The following is a 22,208-nucleotide window of genomic DNA, read 5'->3' as shown; positions in this document are numbered from 1 at the left end:
TATTTCATTTTCGGATTTATACAGTGGAAATTTGTGTTTAAACGAACATCACCCCAAAAAGAAAAAGAAATACATGTAGATCGTGTATTGTCCAATAAATGATAAAGAAACAGCGTATCCTATACGCTAACAAAAGTTTCACTTCGCCTTCGGTACAGTATTACAATTGCGAAATTCGGTGAATGTTTATGTACTGGTGTCAAAGAGGTTTGATAATTACAGAACCTCCTTGACTGGTGTGGTGCCCCATCGCCTCCCACGTAACTCGCCGCCTACCATAGACGACTTTGCGTTTGGTTTCACGCCACGTGCGTGTGTGTGCAATGAATGCAGTAAAAGCGTACTATTGCGAAACACTTCAACCCCCAGCACACACGACACGACCAGTTCACTATCAGCGTGTAGCAGTTCACACTGAAATGCTGTGTTTGCTGTCAGCATGAGTGATAAAAACAGAAATCAACTCCCCGATAATTTGCCTCAGCTGCAAAATGTCATCAAGCGAGATCCAGAGTCGTACGTTGAAGAAGTAAGTATTTTTCAGTACTTCTTTTGGCGACGAGTTCGGGATGACGATTGTGTTGTCCCATCCATAAACGTTGGTGTGTGTGATGTGTGCATGTCCCAAATATGGCATATCAACCAGTTTGTACATGTACAATGTATGTATAGAGAACTAGAATCTACATTCAGATTCAGGCAGATACGCTCTCCATATAGTATACGAATAATTTATGAGTTGTGAGTGCATAGGGCACGAATATCGCACGAGGCGCGAGATGAGCCACTGGTCTATTCAACAAGGCGCGTAGCGCCGCGTTGAATAGACCAGTGGCGAATCTCGCGCCGAGTGCGGTATTACGTGCCCCAATGCACGAACAAAATCATAAATTATTCGTTTTATACAACACCTTGTCCACAATCACAATACAAAATTAGTGACCGCCAACTCAGGAAGGCCCAAAAATAAATGTAACAATTAGGCAGAGAATTGTAAACCACCCTGTGTACTGCTTTCAAACACTCGTCATGATTCGACCACACAGTCACAGGAATCACGAACTCCGCAGGGTCTATACCCATTCTACGCTAACGTTAGATCGAGTTAGGCCTGGCTGTTAGGTCGATCTGAGATGTCGGTAGATCTAGTAGTAGGTCTAGACTTTATCTATTTCCGAAAATGATTTTGTATAAAAACACAGAAAAATAATCAAATTACGGTTTCTCAACTTGAAATGAAGTCTTGATGTTGGGATCACTGTGGTCCACGTAGCAGATCAGAGTCAAAAGTAAAAACACAGCAGTACCGCTAGGTGTATACAGGCCGCGATACATGCAACTAGCTAGGTAAAGTAACTGCGCGTACACGTTAACGTTGCAGTACTCCGCCGCGCCTGGTCTGTGAGACTTACCGGCAGCGCAGCGCAGCCGGCCAGCACGTACACTGTACAATGTAGTACGGGTGTGAGCCACAGAACTCTGTGAGCGGCCATGCATTAGTAGCCCCCCGCGAAGCCGTGCTATAGTACCTTCGAGCCGTGCTATAGGCCCATGCCAGGGGCCTATTGTATGGCTGTCACTCTCAATGAGTTTGATAGGTATTTTCTATTGAATGTCATGTGACATGTTCTTGGCCAATCACAATTCGACATCATTCTGAGGTGTTGTATAAATATATCTAGTAGTTATGGATAGTGGCTCTATATTATGGAATAGGGTCTACTAGTATCATATTCAAACTGAACATGTCGTTTGACATGCATCCATGGCCATAATATGGGTCCATGTCTCTGCATCTGTAATTTGCTGCATTGACATTGTGTAAATTTATCTCACTGTGTAATTTTGTTTGAGTTTGATTCTATTTTACGTGTAGCATGTAGGTCTTCTTCTTCTACTACTACTACTACTACTTCTTCTTCTTCTTCTTCTTCTTTTCTTTATCTTCTTTTTCTTCTTCTTTTTCTTCTGTGAGAGTGACCACAATCAACTTGACTATTCTGTTACTTTCAGGGGGGTCTGAGTTGTACGAGTCTTTGAAGGGTTCAAGTAGTTGCATGAATTATCATCATCCCAATAAGCAAACAAATAGATAATCAGTAAACTGGCAAGTCCAGTAATGATTACAATAATGATTATTGATAATGATAACAATCTTGACTCTAGTGAAGAATAATGATTAAAATCTAATTTGCTAGATTGCTGGTCAAAAAATAAAATGCTGCTAAAAAATGAGTTGCAAATGCATTTATTTTTATCTTGAATACAGTTTCTTCAACAGTACCGACACTACCAGTCCACCCTGCAAGTTTTTCAGATGAAGCCATCTGTGTACTCCAAGAGTTTGGATGAGTTGATCATGTTTTTATGCCAGGTATTGTAATACAGTACCAGCAGTGGTCCATCAGTGTCTTTTATATTGTGTGAAAATAAAGCTGTTGAATTGATATTACACATGATTTATGATTGTTCAATGCTTTTCCAGAGGGACAGTCTGAGTGAAGAGATCTATTTATCAGACTCCACTCAAGTTATCCCACAGACGGTAATGTTACTTGTACTACATATATTTCTGAAATGCTTCGTTCATAGATGTTTTGATGATGAATGCCTTTTTTCAGGACTTTCTTCATCCATCTACAAGTGTAAACACCATTGATACAGCTCAGTCAGCAGAGTTTGAAATTTTTAAATTGAATCCTCGCATTGATTAGCAATCAAATGTAAGGCATATCCCAGTCTACACACGATCATATCAGATACTCCACTCGCAAGTTTGGTGATAACTCATATATATATATGGGTAATTCCGTGAAGTTGGGGCACAAAGTGTTACATTTTAGCATAACTCAATACTAATTATGCTATACATATATTGTTTATAGGCTTTACATTTGTATTGAGACCATACATTTTCCTGGAAATTTTGTGCCATTCAGACTCAATTTTGATGAAGTTATCTTAAAAAAATGTAACGGTGTCCTGTAGCGTCGTGACGTGTCCATGTAGCATCGTGATAGTTAAAATCTGGTCCTAAAAGACAAATTAATGCAATTAGCTTGACCAAAATTTGATATAATATGCATAATTACTAGATTAGTCAGATAGCTAAATATCTTAACTTTCCTTTCCACAGTTTTACTTTTACAAGAAAATTTACACAATGTGTCACTATGCTACGCGGTGTCCACCAAATGTAACAAAAAAGGACACCGCGTAGCATCGTGATACATTTTGTAATTTTCTTTTAAAATTAAAACTGTGTACAGGAAATTTGAGATATTTAGCTATCTGACTAATCTAGTAAATATGCATATTGCATCAAATTTTGGTCAAGCTAATTGCCATAATTTGTCTCTTAGGACCAAATTTTAAAATATCACGATGCTACATGGACACGTCCCGATGCTACAGGACACCGTTACATATTGTTTAATAACTTCATCAAAATTGAGTCTGAATGGCACAAAATTTCCAGGAAAATGTGTGGCCTCAATGCAAATGTAAAGCCTACAAACAATAAATGTATAGCATCATTAATATTGAGTTATGCTGAAATGTATTTTTCAAATATCACGATGCTACATGGACACTGCCCCAACTTCATGGAATTACCCATATGTAACTTGTATATGTGACTATGTAAAAATCAGAAAATTGGAATCCAATGTACAACTATGAATTATTTTCTGTTCATATATGATTAATGCTTGTACTGCATATAATAGAATGATGTTGTAGATAATGCCCCCAGTTTATGAATTCATGTCTTTCTTTTAATTCCACTCATGTTACAGGTTGCACATTGCTATCCCGAACATTTGTCCGAATATCCCCAACAGCTGAAAGACCTCCTCCAAACATACAGCACAGTACTTAATCCTGACATGAGAATGGTAAGTGTATGCCTGTAGGCAAAATATATTCATGCTGTCATGAAGGATTTGTCCATGCCCTTTGTATTCAGGTGTGATAAATGGTTAAATCTGCATACAAGTCACACAAATCTGCATTAAAGTCACACAAGTTGAACTTTGCCTAAGTTGAATTATTTGTTGTTGTTTTTTAATGCAAAATATGTACTGGCCGTATTTCACAAATAAGAGTTTTACATAAGTCTTTACACTAGTTTTGGTCTTTTAGTGGTCCCAACAGATTTGACTTGTGCAGATTTACAGTATTTATTCTGCTGATGATGAGGCTGCTGAAATCTTACTAAAATATTCTCACGACTGGCCATCTCTTTTTTCCTTTTCTTTTTTTTATTCTTTTGATATGTTTGCAAAAAGAAGGGTATGTTAATAACCATAACACCTGCTCTGTTGAACGCTAGTTGCAAATTGTTAAATGTGGATATTTTTTTTTGTCTGTGAAATCGTTTGCTCTTGAAGGCATAAGGAGTTATGACTGTTTTTATACACAAATGTTCAAAGATTACCAAGACTCCTTTCTTCATTTAACAGTGAACCTTTATTTCATCCACATTTTTGTGATATCTTGACACCTTGCTTCTTTATTTGACCCTTAGACACTGTGCAAAGGACTCATATTGCTCAGGAATAGAGGCTTAGTCTCCCCCACCAGTCTGCTGAGTTTATTCTTTGAGCTGTTCCGCTGCCAAGACAAAGTACTGCGCAAGACTCTGTACCAGCACATTGTGAATGACATCAAACGCACTAATGCAAAGCGCAAGGACAACAAGTTGAACACAGTGAGTCCAAGCTTTCTCTTTGTCTCAGGAATTTCTGTGTGCATCCAATTTGGCAAAGTCAAAGTGTACTCTTCACGTTCTCCGTTTATTCATATAACTGTAAAGTCTGTCTTAGATCAATTGAGAAATATTAAGTGTATTGACATTTACACTTTTTGTCCACTATATTTACTCTATATCCAAATGATTACTTTCCAATGCAGCTTACTGAAGGGGAAAAGGAAGCCAAAAGCAATATCTGATATTATGACAATACAGGGTACAATGTTTTCACTTGTTTAGGGCTATTGATCGTCACATCAATGAAAAAGACAAATCAATGGATAAAGGATCGATGAAAGTTTGCCTGTAAAATTGAATGTAATGCAGAGTTTTGATGAAGAAACTTTCATAGTCAAGTACTTTCAGGGGAAAAATTATGTGTAAGAGCATGCAGATATGTGTTTACATGATTGTCATAATCCTGGCTTTGTCTTGGACAGACTCTACAAAGCTTCATGTACACCATGCTTAGGGACAGCAATACTGTGGCAGCCAAAATGTCGCTTGATGTCATGATCGAACTGTACAAGAAGAACATATGGTGAGAATTGTGACGCACTGGTGTTCTCTGTCTGATACTTCTTTTGCACTATGTTTAGTATTCAAAGACCAAGTGAATGGTAATGTCCACTGGTTAAAGTGATTGCAAAGATAGGATCGTGTTCAAGCAGACACACTTTCCGCAATTAACATGAGTTTCCAAATACAAGTTTTCAAGTAGTACACAATCATACATACAGCTGTATGTAGTAACTAGTTCGAGTATCAAAATTGTATGTTTCAGTGCTGTAGTTATTAAGAATAAAAAATGTAAAAAGTGTTCATTATAAATGTACATATTGAAGCATTGACTGGTCTGGATTAGTCACCCACTATTGGGGAGGAGTACCATGTATTGCTGATATTGAATAAAGATATGTGTAGATAGATTGTGGCTTATGCTCAGGTTGCTCTACATGTATATCTTCTCAGTTATTCTCAGGATAGAGCTTGCTTTTCAATCACCTTCAAGACTTGTCAGTAGTTCCTACTGTGCCCTCATTTCTTCATCAAATTTTCCAAAATTTCCAAGTTGTATTTGTGTTTTGCACCCTAATCAGGAACGATGCCAAGACAGTGAATGTCATAGTGACAGCATGCTTCTCCAAAGTGACAAAGGTAGTGTTCATAATGTTATGTAATTCCCTCATTACACTTTGCTGAAAATATCACTGTATGGGATTGCACATAGATATGTACTATAATATAGGATGTAAGGATTGTGTTTATATAGTATAGATGTGCAGACTTAGAATTCCTGATGAAATGAATATCATTTTTGGTGTACATATATACAAAATGACTGCTTTTTCTTAACTTTTTTTTTTAAAGTGAAAGAGAAATGTAATGCATAGCAGCTACATCAAAGTATTTAATAATCAAATGAAAAAGTAATTATGAAATGAAAAATCGAGGTGACAGGTGTTGCCATGCAGATTGCTGTGAACTGATAATATATAATAGTATATAATTTGTTATAATGATTTATTTTGAATTGAGATTGGAGGCTATGCAGATATTTTTTTTTTCACTTAAGTATGAAATGGTTGTTTAATCACAGAAAAAAAAAAATTCCCATCAGATTTGTCAGACTTACTGACATGCCTTTGGCTTGCAAAGATTGCCTGTCAGGTTATTGATATAATTATAAAGGTTGATTCGAGGGAAATATTGAAGCTATGAATTGATATTGAATTAGATTGTACATTCCTTTTTTTTTTACTTACGCCATGTAAAAGATCAGTATGCAATATTATAAATAATTTAGGATGCTGCCTGAATATATCTCAGAGCTGATGAGGTTTTGTTTTTTTTTTTCTTCTTCATTTTGCTCTTGCCTCTCACAGATAATGGTCACAGCACTTCAATTCTTTCTTGGGACAGATGAAGATGAGGAAAATGACAGTGACAGTGAATCTGAGGTACATGCCTGCTCTTGACATCAATTCATTGCTTTCTTATCAAGCACTTCATGGTAGAATGTCACAAATAGCACAGTGTCTGTAATAGATCCACCAATTTCTGATCTTTGTAGCTGAAACAAAGTGGCTAACCTTATCAATAGTCCAAGGACTAACCAAGACCACAATTTGATAGGGTTTGCATGGCAGTTTGCATATCTGAACAACAACAAGAAACATTCCAAATAAAAAGACACATAATTAACACTGTTTTCATAAAGCATTATGCACACGGACTATGAAATCCGTGAGTGTTGTCATACTCATAGTTTAAAGTGCTATGTCAGATGACCGACTTTGTCTCTCGTCGTTGTATTGGCCACTGCAGGATGAAGGCCCATCAGCCAAGCAACTCTTGATCGCTGAGAAGGTCAACAAGAAGTCCCGGAAGAGAAAGAAGAAAACACAGAGGGCGTTGCAGGTTCTGCGAGTGAGTATACCTGTCATGAACTACCAGTTTTTATTATAGTACAGTTTGAAATGACCTAACAATTGTAGTGAGGTACTATACTTGTTGTATCAATAGTCTAAATTTATATGTCCCCCATTTATAATTCTGTAAAAGTACCCAGACATACTGCAGTTTACAGAAAACAGCTGCCACAAAACAAAACAAAAAGTATTTGTATGAATCAGTGGAAATACGAGATGTGTTTTGAGTACATAATAGCTCAACAAGACTTTGCAGTCATTTTTCACATTGGTTTCTAGCATATACATGTAGTGTATGTTTTAGATTCTGATAATGATGGCTACTGTGGAAGAGGTTGAAAAATTAAATTCAAACTTGTGTAGGAACACAACCTACCCAGCCATAATTTTCTGTGGCAACGTATGGTGGTGGTTATGGAATTGAATGTAAATAGTATAAAATGAAGATAGAAACGATGAAAAAATCAAGTAGAAATTCTTTGTATATTCACTCGCTTACGAAGATTCGTGTCTTGAAAATTTTGGGACATGAGACAAGCTACATCATACACCTGCACATATTCAATGCATTTAAATACTTCAAATTCTTTTTGTTTGCATTTCTTGATACCATGTCAGGCCTGCTTTGGGCAAGCTGTCTTGTCAGAAACAACATCTATTATTATTTTTCGCATATGATTTGAATATGCTTGTAAACCAAGCAGTCATATTTTACTTTTGGACGAGTCATTCTTCACAAACATGCTGCATGTGATCATATACAGAGTATGTTCATCAGTTGCATGCTTTTGCTCCTCCAGAAACACAAAAAGAAGAGGAAGAAGAAGGATGCCTTCAACTTCTCTGCCCTTCATCTCGTGCACGATGCTCAAGGTAATTCAAACTGCAGCTTTTCATCTTGAGTTGTCCTTGTCCCCTTACATGGCATACAGGTTGTATTACTGTGTGCCTTGAAGTAGTTCAGTGAACTCCATTATAACCAACATGGTTATAATGAAATTCTGGTGACAAGGAAGTAAAAATTCAGGCCCCAATAATCATTGTCTGCTTGTTGTTATTTATTGCTTACATTTGTTCATTTATACCAAAATTTCAATTAAACGAAAGAAAACTGCTGGTCCTGAGGACTTTGTTTTAAGGGGAGTCCACTGTATGCTATACTGTATATTGATGGTCTATCTTATGTAATGATATCAATGCAGACATCATCCTGTTATTAGTCTTTGGTCTGTGTGGTATGTTTAGGTGTATTAAAAGGCTTTGATTATTACAGAAATACTGTACATTCATATTTGTATTATAATTGTAATGCTTCAGGCATATATTTGATATTTGGGACTTTCTATGTGTGTCCTTTGCGTAATTCTACCTCGGCCTGTACTGGAAGATAACTCTGATGCATCACTACTATTAAAAGAAATCTTCCACATTTTTTCCCCATGGAAAGATTCTACCAAAGGAGACTCTACTGTTACTTTACTGGAGACATTTTCTTACTATTTCACAGATTTTGCCGAGCGACTGTTCAAGCAGCTTGAGAAGACCACAGAGAGGTTTGAGGTGAAGCTGATGATGATCAACCTCATCTCCAGGCTGGTCGGCATCCACCATCTGTTCCTCTTTAACTTCTACCCCTTCCTCCAGAGGTTCATGCAGCCTCATCAGCGAGGTAGGCCATTCACACCTATGCCCATGTGTTTGCAAGTTCCATTACTGTAAAACCAGAAATTTTCGCCTGCATGAAATTTTCGCAAGGAGCCAAGATTTGCCAAATTAAAATGCATGCTAAAGTTGTTGTCTATACACTTATGCATTCAATGCCAGTGGCAATATGTGGAAATTTCATGCCGCAAAAAAGGCCGTCTGCTCCAATTTGTGAAAATTTCATTACGCGAATATTTCTTGTTTTCCAGTACTTTCAGGGTGGCAGATTGTTAAGTTTTTGTGGATTCTTCCTGCATCATGACAGTTCAGACAGCAGTACTTAGCTCCTTTGGAGTATCTCTTTTGGAGTTTGGAGAATAGTGCTTATTTAAAGTGCACCTGTAGCCATTAGTTAACTTTTTGTTTATGGCAACTTGATGTGTCCTATACAACATCTATGAGAATTTCTGAATCTAGCAGGGAATGGCTTAGGTTTGCAAATTTTAAGGCCCATTGTATTGTAGTTTTCTTGGTCCGCATGTGTCTGACATGCACAAACGGGTATTTCAGGTTTGTATTGATATTGTGATACTTTTGCTTGCATAAAAGTGATGTTTTGAAGATGGGTAATGTAGACCGCCTGAAATATACATCATGCTCCTTTTAACCCTTTGAAGATGAGTCCAGACCCACTGGGGCAGGTGTCTAGAGAAAATGCATGTTGTAGCAGTATCAACTGTCCTCAATGGGTTAATATTTCTTTTCAGAGCTCTCTACAAGAATACTCTTCCCTTTCTCTCACCCTCCTCTCACCTTTACGCTGTAGTTCTGCCTTGAACTAGATTTTGAGCCAAAGATTACCCTCATTCTCAGCTTTCCACTCATCTGTCCTCATCCATTTCCAGCAATCATTTTTAATAACAACTAATACCACATGGGGCGACAAAAAAAAAAAAGAACAAAAGAAAACTCCTGATAAAGTATTTCCATGCCACACTTACAGCTGTATACCCACATGTTCCATTACTGTAAAACCAGAAGTTTTCGCTTGCATGACATTTCTGCGAATTTCACAAAGAGCCAAGAGTTGCGTAATTAGAATGCATGCGAAAGCTCTTGTCTATACACTTATGCATTGAATGCCAACAACTGATACCACATGGGGTGACAAAAAACAGAACAAAAGAAAACTCTCAGCATAGAGTATTTCCATCTGTTCTTTTTCTGATTATATTTATTCAGAGGTTACAAAGATTCTGCTGTTTGCTGCCCAAGCAACCCATGACCTTGTTCCACCAGACATCATTTCATCAGTTCTCAGGACTCTCGTTAACAACTTTGTGACTGAGAGAAACTCCAGTGAAGTCATGGCAGTTGGGTAAGGGTTATTTTCTTTCATCATCTATCTCCAAAGTGCTTATGTTATATCCATAATTTTCCCTGTTTTTTGGCCATTAGTAATCAGGGTCGAGTGACAGTTAGCAATGTGTACTAACAAGCTTTCCTTTTTGTGCCACAGTAAAAGAAAAACCACTGATAATTAGTGTCATCTTCATAATATGTTCACATCTTGGATATATTTTGGTGACAAATCATGCTGAGCATGTCAGTTGCATTGCTGGAAGGATTGGTTGGCATGTCTGAACAGCAGCTTCAGTGTGCTGTGTGTTATAATCTTGACTCGGACAAAAATATGAAGAAAGAAAACAAATCAAATCAGTGTTATGCAAGATATGAGGAAATACCTTTAGTACTGCTGTGAATTTAAAATGATGAACATTTACTTGTGCATTTTTTTATTTCAAATTGTTTGATTCGTGTCTATAAGGGCAAATGTGAGGGATATTAGTATGTACTCTAGTAGCCTTTTTTTTTTTTGTATTCCTTCATTCCTTCTGAAGAGGAGGGGAGATTATTGTGACGTGAGAGATATATTAAATTTAATGTTCTCCTCTGTTTGTTGGCAGGCTGAACGCAGTGCGAGAGATCTGCATCCGGTGCCCGCTGGCCATCAGCCCAGACCTGCTTCAGGACCTGGCCCAGTATAAGACCTACCGCAACAAGGCCGTCATGGCCGCCTCACGCTCTCTCATCCAGCTCTTCCGAAATATCAACCCTGAGCTGCTTCATCGGAAGGACAGGGTGAGGACCCAGATTGAGGAACTGGGCCCCTGTGACACGTTGTCCGCGGGGTCACAAGACCTAATATCTCCTTTAGCATGTATATAGAAAAAAACGCTGGATCAATTTTGAATATCGAAAAATACTGATTTGAGTTCCAGAACGTTCACCTATAAAATGTAATCTGTAACAATGCTTCTATCTTATTTGATGTCAACACTGATGTTATTTTGTGAAAATGAAAGCATTTCCTGCTCTCCTGAAAATTAATATAAATAATACTTTAGATAAAGGTCATGTCACCTCAGGGATACTATGCTTCCTATCAACGTTTTCTTGATCAGGACAGTATATTCTCCAAACAAACAATAGAAAACGTGTCTACGTAGATGAATAGTTCCTGCAAACATAGAAGAAATATTTGGAACAAACTATTCTTGATTAAGAATATGTTAATCAATCATCTATCAAACTCTCTTTTTGTTTAAAAGTAGAATTTCACAATATGGATGAGGCTAGATAAAAAGATGTAGTACAGTGTATTTCAGAACCTTCTTCAGTCTATATATCAGACTATTCATGAATCTCCATTTATGTAGACATTGGCCAGTTATTGCAGAGAGGGTACAGATGTAGTTTAGGTCATACCACAGCTTCAGAGGGAAGTTATGAAGCCCTTTGGCTTTGTTGCCGGGTCGGTGATGGTGTTGCAGATGAATACAACCTTTTTCATGCATCACAAATAGTATAGGCATTATGCTTTATTTCTGGCTGAAATAAGAAGTACAAACAACTCAGTACATCATCAGTGTGTTTTGTTATTATTTTATTGAAACAAATCATTGTCTATACAAGCTTGTAAAGAACATGAAAGAATTCCCATTAGTCAGTTTCTGCTTTTATTTTGCACCAAATACTACAAAGTTATTTCATCTTGATCCTATCCTGTGCAGGGCAAACCCACTGAGCAGTCTACAGATGTTAGAGCTAAGGACTACGGAGAGCTGGTTGCACCTGATTTCATTTCAGGGGCTGAAGTCTTGCAAAATCCTGCAGAAGGGGAACAGGAGGAAGCTGACCAGAAAAAGAAAGGTACAGAGAAATATGACTCTACAAGTCCTGGACTACCAACATTTATAAATATGTGATATGGATGCTGGTCAAACGATTGGCTGAGAACTATTATTTGCCCAAAATATCCAATGTTTACTGGTATCACTGTCCATTATGTTCCTAATTGTATATTGTCAGATTGTTATGTGGTATGCTGTGTGATGGGTCAGCACTATACATGTCATAACAGTGTGTCATGTCAAACAATGTTTGATGTACCAATCTGATATATTGGTAACAGGGAAAATTCTGTCATTGTATATTCAATATTTTCCAGGAGTATTTTACATAGGATGAGTATATACACAGCATTACTGCAGAAGAGTATTGTTGCAAGACCTCCTACAGTTGGTATTGTTTTGGACAGGATATTTATGAGAGTAGATTGTTTTCTCTCTGCATGGGATGGCTGGATGTCTTGAGAAAGAAAGAATGTGGAATTCATTCATATCTCATATCCAGCCTGTAATACATGAATTTGGATACCACTGCTTCTAGTAGAAAACAACATTATCATGTCCAAATTTAGTTTGTATGTCTTGTAGAAACTTTGAAGGTAGATATAGGAAGCAAGTGCTGTGTATGGATGAATCAACTGTGTCTCCTGGATTATATTGTACATTTAAAAGTGCTTATCATGCTTGCAAGCTATGCCTCATTTTCAGAGTTGGGTCTTATGAAATTCTGTATGTGTGTTTGTGAAATGTGCCTGCAGATGGATGGGAGACGGCCAGCGACTCCGACGATGATGGCAGCGATGGGAGCTGGCACGATGTGGTGCACTCGTCAGACGAGGAGGTCATCGAGAGGGAGGGGGCGGAGAATCCAGCCGCCAGCCTGACCGCAGAGGAGAGACTGCAGAGGGCAGCAGCCATCAGCCAGACGAAGATTCTGACACAAGAAGACTTTCAGGTATGCTTACTACTTTTAGAGTAGATTGCTTGGAAATGTGGGCAGTGGATGTATTGATTTACTATCCTGACATAAACCATGGGGTAGCTCATCAATTCTCGGTATCGCCCCCAAAAAAAACTTTCTGCGCACACTGAAGAGCCCTGTCACAGATGCACTGTGGGATTCCTTGGTGCCATTGTTCGCTTCTGGTTGTCTTGCGTAAGTCTCAGTTCCCATATGATTCAATGGAGTTTAATATTTGTCTACTTTTCCATTGTTATCCCCTTTTTTTCTTGGCTATAATTCAGCTTAAAAGAGTTGAAAGTTTCTACAATGTACGTTACCAATTTGTGGTCACTAGAGTCATGGTTCACTACTGCAGGGCTTCAATGTGCTGGTCACTTGATGAAAAGCGAAGAAATCTTCAACAAAAAATACCCCTGGATAAAGACAGAGTGTGATCTTAGTGCATGTGCAGCCAAAACCGGGGCAAGTTTTTCTCCGGAGCTATCCCATAATGCATCTAAAACGCTGCTCTGCGCAGAGCTCCTAGGTATTGGCGATACCAAGAATACCGGTTATGTGGTGCTGAGTCTGTGAAGAAGTCAGAGTGTAATTACCAATGCCTTCAAGTCTTTGATGTGGTATGGAGTGCAGTGATAGATGGTCTCTTTTTAAAGTGTCAGTTATGCTCCCAATTTTGTCTCTTTTTTTTTAGGGGGTGGGGAGGAGTCAGTACTTACTGAAAATGTATTAAGCGTCTTCCACTTCTGTGTACATTCTCCCGTCCTTCCCATCCATCCCTTCTGTTCTTTTTTCCCTTCTCTTTTTTTCTGTCCTTTCCTTTTCTTCGTCCCTTTATCTTTCATTCTCTTTCCTTTTAATTCCCTTCTTCTCTTCTTTTCTTCACTTCCTGTATTCCAACCCATATGTCAGAACAAACTTCAGGGGGAAAACGGTAAAGTGATAGATGAATCATCATATGATTACATAACATAAGGAATAAATGAGTGGAGATAATTGTCTGCTCTGTTTGAAAAAAATAAATTGACAAATGAAATTCTTCACAGGCCATTCGGACAGAACAGATGAGGAAGGAGGTGGCGTTTTCCAACAAAGTCAAGTCCGGTCGAAAACGGAAACATGTCGAGATCAGCACGGATGACAGAGAAGGAGGGGAATTGCTGCCGTTGAGGAAGATTGAGTCGATCCAGTCTAAACCCAGACATGACAAGGAGACCAGGATGGCTACCATTATGGCAAGCAATATTCTTTCTCTCTTATATCACTATAGCGGGGGACAAAACCTCGTATCTCAAATATGTAAAATGCTCAGGAGAGCGAAAAAAACATGGCAGCCAAAGCACTACAGTATGTCCCCAAAAAAATTACAACGGGACCCCCCGCAATGATATCTTTAGAAATAGTGAATCAATCTAAATACAAATTCAGGGTATGAAACTATAAATCATTGCCCACATCTTACAGAAAACCCCATTCGATTTGCTTCAGTGGTCAAAGAGAAATGAGGAATTTTGTAGAGGATGTCGGGAATCTCTTTTGTCCAAGTTCTGTCTATTATTCACGCACTAGAGCATTGAATTGCTCAAATTGGAAAAATTAGACTCATGACATGCTTTACAACAATCTACATTTCTCTGTGACCGCTTAACCAAATTGAATGAGGTTTTCTGCAAAATAGAGCTAAGATGTAATATTTTAAGACCCCGAAGTAACACTCAGACAGGTCGATCATTTTGGATGTTATAAATTCGAAAATTTGATTGTAATTTTTGAGGGACATACTGCAGTATGTCCCACAGAAATTACAATCAGATTTTCGCATTGATAACATCCAATATGATTATTTTTTTTTTTCAATGCTACTTCAGGGTCTTTAAATATAACATCTTAGCTCTATTTTGCAGAAATCCCCATTCGATTTGGTTAAGCGGTCACAGAAAAATGGGGATTGTAGTAAAGCATGTCATGAGTCTGATTCTTCCAAGTTTAGCACTTCGATGATTTTGTGTGTGAACAATAGACAGAACTTGGACAAAAGAGATTCCCGACATCCTCTACAAAATTCCTCATTTCTCTTTTGACCACTGAAGCAAATCGAATGGGGTTTTCTGTAAGATGTGGACAATGAGTTATAGTTTCATACCCTGAATTTGTATTTAGATTGATGCAACATTTTTAAAGATATCATGGCGTAGGGCCCCATTGTAATTTTTTTTGGGACATACGGTATAATGGATAGGATTGGCTTTCCTTCATCATACTCTGGTGGCTTCATTTTTGGAGTAAGACAATTAGGGTTTGGACAGGACATTATATAAGTGATTATCAGATAATCCATCAAAAAAAAAGCGATTTCTCACCCAAATTTGACATAACAAGGTCTTGCCGCCTCACCAATCATATACAATTGTACTTTGAGCGTGCTCCAGTTACATGTAAGCCCAGTTCAGTTCATCATGAAATGTATGGGAGAGTCAAAAGTGATACTTTGAGAAATTTATGTTGCTGAAGAATAAATCTTTCAATGTCAAACAAAAACCACAACTTGCTCATAACATTGTCATAGGTTTGAAGAAATTTACTTGAGTGAGGGGATTACAGTTTCTGTTTTATGCTCATTTTTCTGCACTTTCCTTTAATATGCTCTTTTGCAAGCTGTGCAGGGTGAAAACTTTGTCAAAACTTGCTGCTGTTTGCAGTTTGTATATTCCTTGCACACAGGATAATAGTTCAGGAACGTCAGATGTTTGTAATGCGGCTAGACATGGATTGTATTATGCCATTTGATTTCTTATTTCCTCCACGTGTTTTCATTAGATCTTTGTTTCTTGTTTGGAAATCTTTTTTGCTTTGTTCTGTTCATGTTTTTTTTTTATGTTTGTTTTCCAGGCTGGCAGGGAAGGGCGAGAAAAGTTTGGCCCCAAGAAGCAGAAGATGAACCCCCATGCTAGCACCACCAACAAGCAGAAAAAGAAGAACAAGCCCTACATGATGATGAAGCAGAAATTCAACATCAAGTCCAAGCACAAACGATCATTCAAAGAAAAACAGGTATGTTTGTAGCATCAGAAATTTAGAAAAATTATGAATGTGCATAGAGACATGTATCACGAGTGAGACAAGAAAAGGGTGCATTATTCTAGGATGAACATATTTTGAGCACCTTTTTGTTTACCTCTTTTTTTGTGCATGATGGGCAATTGCTTACAAAAGCACTTTCCTGCTACATACAAATAACATACATATTGTAGCAAAGTGTGGAAAACATGTCAGAACAGAGCATAGCAATATAATTTTTGCCCAACATGTTTCAGACAGGTTGATGATTCGAAGAATTGAAGTTGATGACTTCATGAATTGAAGAATAGAAGACATGGATAATCTATGTTTTTGGAGCGTATGTGTCTATCCGAGTGTACTTAGGCACAAGTGTGGGATTCCCTTGGAAACAGATTTGTCTCTTTACTCGATCTGCTTCTACAGATTTTTCTATATTAACCTAAGAAAAAACTTGTTTGTACCACCATGTATTTGTCTGTCATCCATATATATTGTCATCTACAATAGCTCCATCTATTTACTACCTCCCCTGAAATTTATCCAGAAATAGGTTTATAAATTACTTCGTCTGTATTTATATCCGTAAGTCTATTACATTTTTGTTGTCAGTGATGTTGTTCACATTTACGGAACAGACACTAAAAATGATCCAACAATCTGATGCTCTCATGTTTGGTTGTTGTTCTGTGCCATGTCATTCTCGTAACACCTTTAACTATACCTATCTCTATTCTAGATTGCACTGAGAGACTCACTGTTGAAGAGAGCAAAGAAACTCAAACACTGAAGACATGGCCTTCCATGTACCACAAACTTGCGGTTGAACAATGCGTACTCCTCATCCTGAGAACACAAGCCTTAGTGCAGAGGGCTGGTGATCTTTCCATGCATCATCTTCAGATTCCTCAGGGAAGGAGGGGCGTATCCTTGATGTCCAGCCCCAAGGGCAGCCAGAGGCCACCACGATCCGGTCTCCGAACCCGGACTGGACTCCTGGGACATTACTTGCCTTGGCAATATGAAAGACTATGGGAAGGAATTATAATTTGATAATTTAAAGCAGAGCTGTGCATTGGCATTTGTTTATTCATTTATCTGATTATTTTCGCAATATTTTTGCTCAGCAACTGTGCCCAACTGTATGACCATGACCAATATAAAAGACTGCATGGATACATGGGCCAGGGTATGGACCAGGCAGACATTTATAATGATTATCCTTGCGCTCATCCATCACTCATCTTCCTACAGAGTTATAGCTGATTTCACACAGCCCAGTAACACAATCAAAATGGGGAGTTTTCAGCAGGATTAATGTTGCAGTAGACAGACAGGAGTAGTGCCCTTGAGGAAATGTGAAGACAGGACTATGCCAGAAAATGCCAAAGTGACTTAACCCTAATCAGGCTAGGCTTTTTTTTGGCTTTGCTAATTTCAATTAAGTAATTATGCAGATTAAGCTCAAGATCATATTTTAGCCCAATTTAAAGCGTTGAGAATCTTTTTTTTTTTTTTTTGGTCTGTAAATCTGTTTTATCATATTCAACAATTGTACACAAAAACTTCCAAAACCCATTTCAATTCTTACACTATGTATTTTATTGTTTTCAGAATTTCTTATGTATTTTGTTGTTTTTCAACTTTTGTTTATTCTTTTTTTTTATTAGAAATTGCCACTGACCACTTTTCTACCATAATCAGCATAAAGTTAATCAATGAAAGTGATTAATTGTAAAAATAATCAGGTTTTTATGACTTTCATGACAGAGCACTGTTTTCCATAGAAAATGTACACAAAATCACAAAATTGTGCCTGTTTTGGGGCGACATGCCGTTAAAAAAAAAAACATGCGTGGACGTTGCAAATTTGGTCTCAAAAGTTGTACGTTACAGAATTATAGCATGAAACATCGAGGGGGGGGGGGGGGGAGCCGGATTCTGAGAACTTACAAGAACTTTTGCATGCATTTTTAACATGACAAATCTTGGCTCATGAAAAATTTGCAAAATTATTATGCATGCGAAATTTCCTGGTTTTACAATAATATCCCATGCCAGTGGGTATACAGCTTAATTTATGAAGTAAAAAACCAACAACAACCTGCCAAAGCGGCTTCAAATTTCATATGTCAATGTGAAGATTACTAGAGTTAAGACACATTGCTATAGGGGATTCTCGTGATGTCATCATGCTGTGGCATTTTAATGTTCTTCTTTTTTTTATTTAAAGGGATTCCCCCCCCCCCCCCCCCCCCCCCATGCAGGTCAACCCTATGAACTGATGAAGTGAAAACAAATTGCATTAGTGAATGATGCAGCTTCACTGCCCAACCTGTCAGGGTTTTGATGCAGCATGGATTTTAGACATGTTACAATAACTTTTTTTTTTGTTTCATGTATGATGCAGTTCAGTATGTACTGATGCACTGTGAGGGCATAGAGAATTTCTTCTCCATTTTTGTGAAATGTATTGTGATGACTGAGCACAGTGATGCCGAAAATGAATCTTTATTAAAATCAAAGTGTATTGAAATGACCATGTACAGTGGACTCTCAACTTTTGTGTTATTGGTTGTTGCCTACATGGAGTTACACATATGTGACCAGCTACAACAAAAGGATCCTAAAGTCGCTAGCGGGTGAGCCGAGAAAATCGAGTGTGAAGTCAGATCATCAAAATCCGTCAAAATGTTCGGATTTCTGTTTTTGACTTGATTTTGTAGCTTAGTGTATCTTCTATTATATGCTGAAATTTCGAAGCTAAATAATCAATGCAAAGACAAGAAAAATAGTGTTTTTTGGGCAATGATTTTCCGACTTTCAACGGAACAGAAACGTGTCCGCAGATTTGGATTTAGCGCCGCTGATAGACTCCACCCCTAACAACGAGGGAGTGATCTCATCGGTCAGTGCGTGACATCCTTGTCACTGATTGGTAGTGCGTAGACCACTGGCGCTAAGCTTGAATGAACATCAGGGAGGTTGCTGGGAGCGTACCTTCCATTGTCAGTCGGTGAAAACTGTCTTGCTTCCCCCTGATCATGATAGCGTCGGTAGGAAAACTTTGAAGGCGCTTTTCTCGAAACGCTGATTTCCTAAACCACTCGACATGTGCTAATGAAATTATTGATATCTCCGCAACCAAGTACTTTTGAGAGTCATGTTATATATGGCATTAAAGTGGAAGAGTAAAGGAATAATGTCATGTCATTTTCAGAAAATTGTCCTTCCCCGACCTTCGGATCTTTTGTTGCAGCGGGTCACATATTATTTGCCAACATACATGTACAAATGAAACATTAATATAATTATGTACTGTGAAAGAGCCAGAGCCCTCTTGCTAGAAAATGAATTTGCGATTGTTTCCAGCATCAAGGCGCAGGTGTGACATCAAGCAGAAAATTCCCCTCTCCTAAAAATTACACATGTACACTTTGTATGGCTGTTACACTGGTACCTAAATTTAAAGACGTCAGATGTAACAAAACGGTAGGACCCTACTTATGTTGTATAACAAGGTGCTTATGCAGGTCTGTTTGGGGTATGCGGCAGGGTTGACGTCACCCTCGTACTCAAGTTTGAATCTCTCAATAAAAAGAATCCTTCACCCACACAAACTGCCGTTCACAGTCACTCTAGTAAACTGGGGTCTCCCCCATGCAAACTAATTTTTACAGTACGTATAGAAATATGTTGTTTTCGGAGAAGGCATTGAAAGAGAAGTCACATGGCCCAGTGAAAGGTTATAGACATGATGCAGGCTTGAAGGAAGATTCAGTGGTATGGCCAAATGTTCTTTTTAACCCTCCAAGCTGTGATACAGATATACACGTACTGTCACATGCAGATCAGAGACACTGTCAAGAGGCAAAGAGGGACATACATCTGTACAATGTTCTGTAAAGCAAGATATTGGGTAGCTTTAGATTTTGACGCGCGGATGTTCAGAGGAAAAAAAACATGTTCTGAGCATGGGCAGAAGCGCGCGTCAAGTCGGTTTATTTTTAGCTTGCATCGCCCAAGTTTTTCCACTACAAGTATTGGGCTATTTTTACGTCCACACAGTTTGCAACGTAGAGAACTACTTCATGTACCGATCGTATGGGGGCACCATTTTATTTTTTTATACGTTGTGTCCCAGCATAATGTAAAGCTACATTTCAGCACAACGCAGGGGAGAGGAGAACGTCCAGCGCAAGCGTCGTCTCAAACATCCGTGGGTCAAAATCTAAAGCTCTCTATTTTCACGATTTAGGAGCCGACAGCCTTTTTGGCAAATTGCCACTGACATTCAATGCATATCGCATAGACAAGAACTTCTGCATGCATTTTGATTTCACAAATCCTGGTTCTCATGAAAATTTGCGCAATTAAAATGCATGTGAACATTTCCGGTTTTACGGTATGCGAAAGGACAAGTCCACCCTCATATACATGTGGATTGAGTGAATGCAACAATATCAGTAGAACACATCAGTGAAAGTTTGGGGGAAATCTGACAATCCGTTCCAAAGTTATTAATTTTTGAAGTATCTGCGCAGTCACTGCTGGATGAGAAGACTACTACAGTGCATGATGTCACATGCGTACAACTGTATAATGAAAATAAAAAGAGAATTTCACAAAACTTTACTTTTTGAATAAAGTGCCCATTTCTCTGACTTGTTCCTGATGTATCTTGAGGGTAATATTATTCTCCCTGCCTTCAGAAAGAGAGAAGTCAAGCGTTCTTTTGTTATGGGAGAAAAATGAAAATATGTTGAATTTTCTTTTATTCTTTCTTTATATCGTTGTACACATGTGACATTACAAGCTATAGTAGTCTTCTCATCCAGCCATGACTGAGCAGAAACTTCAAAAATTCATAACTTTTGAATGGATTGTCCGATTTTCCTCAAACTCTCACTGATGTGTTCTACTAATATTGCTGCATTTACTCAACCCACATGTCTATGAAGGTGAACTCGTCCTTTAAGTAATGCAGAAAAACTCAGGTTTGTGCTTCTGTACATGAAACGTTTGGGGAACATTTTACAGAGTGTGTTTGTGTGTAGGGGCAAGATTGGGTGTGCTGTTGGTTGATTGGGTCAAGGGTCACACACACACGCACACACACACTAGCAGCTTATCACAGGAAAAAAATACAGGGTGTAGCCCTCCCAAGTCATATGTTCTCATGCATTTTAGTTGTTTATTCGCCCATATATATATTTTTTTTTTTTTTTTTTTTTTTTTTTTTGGGGGGGGGGGGGGGGGGGGCAGAGGGGTCCAGAACCCTTGCATGAAATTTTTGTGATGATTAACCCCTGAATCTTGGCCACAGGAAGTGGTAGGTATACTCTGAGGCTTTGTCTTATTGTGATTGTCAGCCTCCTAGAGTCTCACATAAAACAAGAACAGAAAATACCCCCCCCCCCAAAAAAAAAAAAAACAACAACAACACAACAACAACAACAACAAAACAAAAACAAAAATGAAACAATAAATAAGGCTCAGGTGGTATAGAATTCACTGACTGAAGATATCTTTTATTATTTGTGCAATACAACTAACATGTACAAAACATGTCTCAAATGGCAGAAATGCACAATATCCCATTCATAATGCCTCTTCAGTCTCGCACACTCTTCAAAAATATCTCTTTTTTCCACATCCTCTTTTCCTTCTGCCTTGCTTGTCCAACACTACAGAAAATATTTCATAGCTGATGAATGTCAGATGAGCATTCACAAAATAGATTCAAATGAAGAAGATATCAGATATAGCTGCATAACCGCAGGAACGGTGTTTAAATAGACAGTTTTGGAGTCGAAACCCTCCCTGTCATTGATGAATTCTTTGCATTAAGTCCCAACTTCAATTCAGAACAAGTTTGACTTTTGCCAACGTCAACATGCTATGCTGTACATCTGATACGAGGCCCTGTAAGTATTGCAATGTGACTAAACACAAAAATTCAAAGGCCTACATTCAGATAGAAATACATTTTACATGTTAATAGGCTGTAGTACGGAATGTTGGCTCCTGTTCATAGGAACACATTGCAACACACACAAAGAGATGTTTCTCACAAAGAAATACATAGTTCTCTCTTGAAGTTCATACAATAAGGGCAATAGAATAAATTTTTCACTACATGAGAAATTCTAAATGCATATATTTCATTT

At 38.1% G+C, this 22,208-nt stretch overlaps 1 protein-coding gene across 1 annotated transcript; it reads left to right on the top strand.

Annotated features, from left to right (window-relative positions):
* Positions 1-387: 387 nt before the first annotated feature.
* LOC139709468 (protein SDA1 homolog) lies at positions 388-17,071 on the top strand. Its single transcript, XM_071621429.1, has 17 exons — positions 388-529; positions 2,270-2,374; positions 3,798-3,896; positions 4,529-4,711; positions 5,194-5,294; positions 5,854-5,911; positions 6,640-6,714; positions 7,082-7,183; positions 7,986-8,058; positions 8,693-8,854; positions 10,072-10,207; positions 10,797-10,971; positions 11,904-12,042; positions 12,779-12,975; positions 14,028-14,216; positions 15,871-16,032; positions 16,778-17,071. The coding sequence occupies exons 1-17, from the start codon at positions 440-442 to the stop codon at positions 16,826-16,828; spliced, it is 2,097 nt and encodes a 698-aa protein (XP_071477530.1). The 5' UTR covers positions 388-439; the 3' UTR covers positions 16,829-17,071.
* Positions 17,072-22,208: the final 5,137 nt, after the last annotated feature.

Source organism: Diadema antillarum, unplaced genomic scaffold (assembly GCF_040938485.1).
Source record: "Diadema antillarum isolate AM-2024a unplaced genomic scaffold, OU_Dant_1.0 seq00001437_RagTag, whole genome shotgun sequence".
Lineage (NCBI taxonomy): Eukaryota > Metazoa > Echinodermata > Echinoidea > Diadematoida > Diadematidae > Diadema > Diadema antillarum.
Note: the sequence above shows the minus strand (reverse complement) of the source record. Positions and strands in the feature narration are given on the sequence as shown.